The sequence below is a fragment of the Patiria miniata genome, unplaced genomic scaffold, assembly GCF_015706575.1.
Source record: "Patiria miniata isolate m_02_andy unplaced genomic scaffold, ASM1570657v1 HiC_scaffold_19, whole genome shotgun sequence".
NCBI lineage: Eukaryota > Metazoa > Echinodermata > Asteroidea > Valvatida > Asterinidae > Patiria > Patiria miniata.
The window spans coordinates 17,204,643-17,210,729 of record NW_024037057.1 but is presented as its reverse complement, the minus strand read 5'-3'; the positions used below and the strand labels follow the sequence as shown (position 1 = coordinate 17,210,729).

At 37.8% G+C, this 6,087-nt stretch overlaps 1 protein-coding gene across 1 annotated transcript in view; it reads left to right on the top strand.

Annotated features, from left to right (window-relative positions):
- Positions 1–3,163: 3,163 nt before the first annotated feature.
- Positions 3,164–6,087, top strand: part of LOC119725946 (MAM and LDL-receptor class A domain-containing protein 2-like) — a 65,940-nt gene continuing 63,016 nt past the window's right edge. The window contains exons 1-2 of the mRNA XM_038197567.1: positions 3,164–3,470; positions 5,045–5,170. Coding sequence (XP_038053495.1) covers positions 3,416–3,470; positions 5,045–5,170 — 181 coding nt within the window. The 5' untranslated portion in view covers positions 3,164–3,415. The remainder of the gene's footprint in view (positions 3,471–5,044; positions 5,171–6,087) is intronic.

The window sequence follows — 6,087 nt, the reverse complement described above, 5'->3', positions numbered from 1 at the left end:
TGTGTATGGTATGTTGTGCCCGGTGTGAGTAGTACTAAAAATCTCCTTATTATTGGCACTCACGTGGCGCGTTCGGCGCGTTCTGCGCGATGTGACCCAGAACGCAGCGGTGTAGGCATAGTGTGGATTAGGACTCGTATGCAAGACAGCGCATGCCTAAGTAAAGATAATTTTAGGAGAGTGACTGGTCACGTGTGAGGGTTCAACCAATAAAAAGGGTAAAAGGGGCCAGATTTCATTTGAGCCTAAATTAATGTGACACCAGAAAAAGTGTTAAAAACTTATTGGTGTTTTATTGACCGTTTAAAATCACCTTCGTGACGGGCTCTCGACCAGTAGGAATGGGTAAAATGTCTCGCGTATACATTTGTGAATGATTATTAATATAACTGTACATGGGAAAGTTACACGTAGCTCAGCAATGACATACAGCACGGTTAATCATTTAATCAACTGCCAATAGGAATGCTTGCCGTAATTTCGAATTAATATAGGCTTTCCCGGCTATTTTCAAGGTTTATCATTCAAATTTTCTGTTTCTAATATTCAAATTTGTCCATCAACATTGATTTAGTGTACTTCCTGTGTCTAATTTCATCGTTTGTCAGTCAATTTCAAGTTCAGTTCAAGCAAATTCAAACAATGAGCACACGTTTTTCGTCCCGGAGTTTTCAATTTTGCCTCATCTACGCCAAACCTTGTTATTTAGAAAACAAATTCGTCTAATTGATTAATATAAGATGAATTCGATCTCTGAATGCTGCCATCAGCAACAGCTTAGACGAATTTGATCTGTATTGACGAATATTCTTGACCTTGTGACTAAAGAGGGTGACCAAACTTTTAAATTGAATGGTAAATGACTAAATCGGTTTTTTTTTTTAAGCGTGTGAAATTTTTCTCGGACAAAATTGAATGTTAGAGTTGGTGAAGTTGCATGAAAAATATTTTAAAATATTTTAAAATAACCGGGGGTTATGTTTTTATTTAAGCTATCTTTTTTATTCACTCAAATTTTATGCAGTATATATGCTCTCTAACTTTCTGACTTGTATCTCTAAATAAATTTGATCAAAGCAATGTTCAGTGTTTCTATTTTGAGAAAGCCTTATTTGGTTAAAAGGGTTCATGAAATGAATATTTCTGAGGGACACATTTTGTGCAACCTTCTATTTGTGCAACTTTAAATGTATGAAAACTGTTTCACATGCCTTTTTTGTTAATTTTACTGGAAAGTACACTTTTTCCAAAATTGACCATGCTTTCCGGATAACTGAGGGCGCTGTTGCTCTGATGTCATTTCAGGAAGACACTTCAGTTTAGTGGCTCGAGTTCGAATTGTGAGAAACGTTTGCTCATTGGCTTACTGACATGTAGTGTACTGACAAAACAAGGAATCACTTGAAAGAAAAGAAAATTTACACCAAAATATCCAAAATTCCGGTAACTTTTGGTGCAGAAATAGCTGTGACATTGAGGTTCTGCCTGAAATGACATCACAGTTTTGCTCCTGAATTTGGTAATTGGCATGGTAAGTATAAAAAACAAACAGGCACCAAAATACCCTTCAAAAGGGCATAACGAAAATTGAAAACAAGGTTAAGTGGTACACAAAGGTGCGGTTTCAAAACTAGCATTAAAACATTACTTTGCATGGCCCTTTAAGGTTGCATCACTTGTTTGTTTTTTATGTAAGGATCTAATTGAAGCAATGGTTGTATAACTATCATCCATGATTATGCAGCTAAGACAAGCTTTACTTTTGTATGTTTGATGTTTAATCTGTTAAGGACAGATCAAGGACAGATTTGCTATTTATACCAAAAAGATGATACTTTGAATAAATATTGACAAACTTAGAATGTTTTTAAAAACAAGAATTGTGACTGACCTTTATTTAAGATTCTTCAAAATGTATTTCTTTTGGTTTACATTCCCTGAATTGTTGTTATTGTGTTTAGGGAACAATTCAAGGGTAACTTGAGGTTTTACCCTGAGGTACCCCTCAAATGTAAGGAGTGTGGCCTAGTGGACAGAGTTCGTGACTCACGATCAGAGGGTCAGGGATTCGATTCCAGCTGCTGGTCATAATGTTGTGTCCTTGGGCAAGCCCCTTCACCCCTCTTGCCTCTCTCCACCCAGGAGTAAAACTGGGTTCCAGCGTTAGCTGAGGAGTAATCTGCGATGGACTGGCATCCCGTCCAGGGGGAGTAGAAATATTCTCAGTCGTTTCATGCTACTGAAACAGGAGATAAACGTCGGCCCGATGGGCCAAATGTCGTGACAGACTTTACTTTTTTTACCCCTTAAAACCCTGTTAAACCTCGTAAAACCTCGAGTAACAGCTTGGTTAATTTTGATTTCCCCCTTTTAGGGAGGACCTTTTTTGTGTTCAGGATAACAACATACCTGCTTGTTAACATGGAAACCACACATATTCCACAGCCTTGATGATGTACGATTTGACTGTTCACATAACTTTGGTGACAGGAATTTGTCATGTTATCGACTTCTTATCGATATGTGGTTCCATTGTTATCTTATAAATCCCCTCTAATGCTTTTGAACTGTTTGCTGTAGTACCAGTACCTGGTAGCAAGATAGCACTTGATTTGGTTTCTTGTTTTTTTGCCAAACAGGAAAGTTTTTAAATTGTTTCAATATTTAAAGTGAAATAATGAACTCTTCGATTACTGAAATAATATAATGACAGAGGCTGAGCTTGGTGCACTGGATGATCGCTTGACTGCGATGATTAGAGGAATGGGGCCAAGTTAAGCGCAGGACCTTGGTCTCTTTAGGAGACAATTAAGAATATGTGACTTTGCTGTCTTGGGAATGGAGTTTCTTTTTCTATAACAAAAAGGATTCTGTAAAACTTTAATCGATTGCTTGTTTAACATATAAACATACATTTATATGGTTTTGATATTCAAATTTCTCTTTTCAAGTTTTAAAAAATCATAGAGTTACATAATACATTGATGCGTGGCCGGCCACGGCCCCCTATCTGTGGCTGACCCTGTATTTTGGTCATCCCTATAATCTTAACAAACACTCTTAGATAAAATAATATTTGGTGTATGGCCGAGATCCCTCTATCTAGGGATGACCCCATCAGGTAAGCCCTATTAGTCTACCCCATCCCATATTCCTCCCCCATTCTGGCCCCAGCCAAATCATTGGACAACTTTTGTTCTGGGTGCAGAGTATTCTATGTGGCTGTTCAAGCATGTTGGTTGTGTTTAATGTGCTCAAGTTACATCGATATCTTGTTGGAAATAGTTTGTTTTATATACATGTATAGCCAAGTCTTCGAAAACTGAGAGAAAAAAATCCATATTTTTGTACAATTACAAGTGGTTGACGTGGATCTTGTGGACGAGGATCACCACTGGATTTCTCTGCATGAAACATGGATTTCTTCATTCAAACATTTCTGCTGTCACTTTTTGTTACAGGATTGCGGGGTGAGTGTAGTCGATATCTTTCGTTAATATTGGGTATATACAGATGTGGTCAAGTCTGTTTCCCTGAGTCTGTGACAACTTTTGTCAAATTGATGTCGACCTTGGAAATCATTAAGTTTATTGCGGCCTGAGAAACCATGTTGTCTGAGTTCTCAAACTTCACGAGTTTTATTTTTTGATAGAAAGGCCTACTGAAAATACAGGGTGATTCGAAACAAAGCGGAACCAAAACCCCCAAAATTATATTTCATATTTAAAAATATGTAGCACCAAACATAATGACGGGAAAGCCAATTTTATAAGCTACTTTTAAATGAAAACAAAATTGCTGAAATTGCTCAATCCGTTCAAACAATATCACCATAACCTCTTTCGTCCAAAAATGCGATTTCAAGAATCGTCGTCACAATTGTCTTCAAACATTACCAGCGACAACACCTCAGTTTAAAAGTTCAAAGTCCTTTTGAAGGCCCGTCTTTAAAAAAAAAATGGATTTTATAAATCGCGTTGTTTGCCTAAACAGGGTTGTTAATAAAGATATTGTGTTCTACAGTTGTTGACAGTTTTGAAACAGTATTCTGTGCCATTTTTGTTTTGTTGTTCCAAACAGTCAGAATACACAATAAACGGGGGTTTTTTTTGACGAAAGAGGTTTTAGGGTCATTGCGTTGAAATGGTGCTGAATGGATTGACAAATTTCAGTTATTTGCTTCATCTAAAAGTATCTTATGAAATTGGCTTTCCAGTCATTATTATGTTTATTGTTACAAATTGTATTTAAATACGAAATATATTTGTTGGGGTTTGGGTTTCGCTTTTTTTTGACTCACACTGTGTATGCTCATCAAAGGACTTGAACCTTGGTCTTTGTCTGAAACTGAGCCTAGCTTTGCAAGTTTTCGTTCAGTCATGGTTTTAGTTGGGCAAAAGTATGTTCATGAATTATTGAGTATTGTGTCCAGTCGCAATACCCACAAAAGGCATTTGACAACAGAGTATGGTGCTTGAGTTTAATACTCTGGTAAGTGCTATTTTGATTACTTTTACTTGCCGGCTTGGGGAAAAAGGGAAATGACTTGAAGAGTAAATTCTAGTGGATCCATAATTTGTTTCTCTGTATATTACTTGGTTGGAACTAATTGAGTTTCCAATCTTTCTTCCCAGAACCACACAATCTTACCAAAGAGCCTTCGCTTTTAAATGGTGCAACCACAAACTATATACACTTATATTATTGATTTTACACCTGCAAAATGTACACATTAGTGGCTTTGCTAAAAACGAATGAAAAAGTCTCGGATTTCTTTTTTACTTTCTTGAAAATGCCCCCAAAAGATGAAAACAATGTCATATCCTTATACACTGTGTTAAAAGTGACTCAAAAGATAGGGGAAAAAAGATGTTAAGAAAAAATCATGCAACTGTTTCCGGGTGTTGTTCGAAATCGTGAAAACGATGGACTTCGAATTCAGGAGAGCATTCTCCGTTTTTTTTCTTTATTTTTGTTGTATTTTCTCTTGAAATAAATTCTGACATAGTGTGAATGCAAAGTTAATTGAGCAATTCTTTCACAGGTCAAACCACCTTGGCACCGTGTCAATCCAATGAGAGGCGATGTGATGACATGACCTGCCTGGCAAGTGACAAATTCTGCGATTTCCGCGAGGATTGCCCAGATGCCTCCGATGAACTCTCTTGCCGTAAGTTTCATTTCAAGACATTTTGTTTCCTCTTTAAGGCAAAATGAAAATGGTAACTTGAGACCAGTATAGGTGGCAAAACCTGAAAAACTGTAGCTTGTGAGAGGCTGGCCGGCAAGATTCACATCCGGGTCGTTCTGTACCTTTAGCTAGGGTCCAAAATGTGTTTTCCTGTTACCTTGGCACTTTGTAATTTTTTTTTCGTCCGACACCCCCTACAGACACCCCACCCATCTTCGTAAAAACCGGCAATGGCGGACCCCCCATTGTCCCAAATCCTCATTCCTTTGTTTGTACTCAACTTTTTAGCAACAGCTCTCATTAGTTTTGTATACACGATTTTCATCGTGGACTGTCGATCAATCGTGGACGGATTGTTTGGCCCTACCATTTTGTCCTATGGTCCACGATTGCCGGTGTTTACATACTCCAGCACAGACACACCCAGCCTACGGGGCTGAGTACAATCTGTTGGCACAAAATAGTCAAGAAGTGCCTTGAATCAGCTCTTTGGTTATTTTATTATATTTTGAAGTTGAAGCGGAATGTCAAACTTAATTTGTGTAAAATCCTAGGTGATAGGGTTTCATCTTGGTGATCTGTGTACAAAATATATAACCCCCCCCCCCCCAAAAAAAAGAAATCGCTCCAACTCAGTGCATGACATTTACTCCACAAAGCTGTATGTATATTTGTGTTTTTGCTTATCATGATTACTATCTTGTATTACTTAACTTGGAATGTTACTTAGAGCTTAGAAAAACAATGTCAAAGCAAGATTACGTTGAGCCCGCTCATCATAGTAGAGGTAAAATATACGTGGTGGAGCCGGTCGGGTGGTCAAACTTTTCAGCTTGATCATTATCCTGTTTGTGTGGTTTACCTTCTTTTTGGAGGCGGGTGGGGGAGGTAAACCC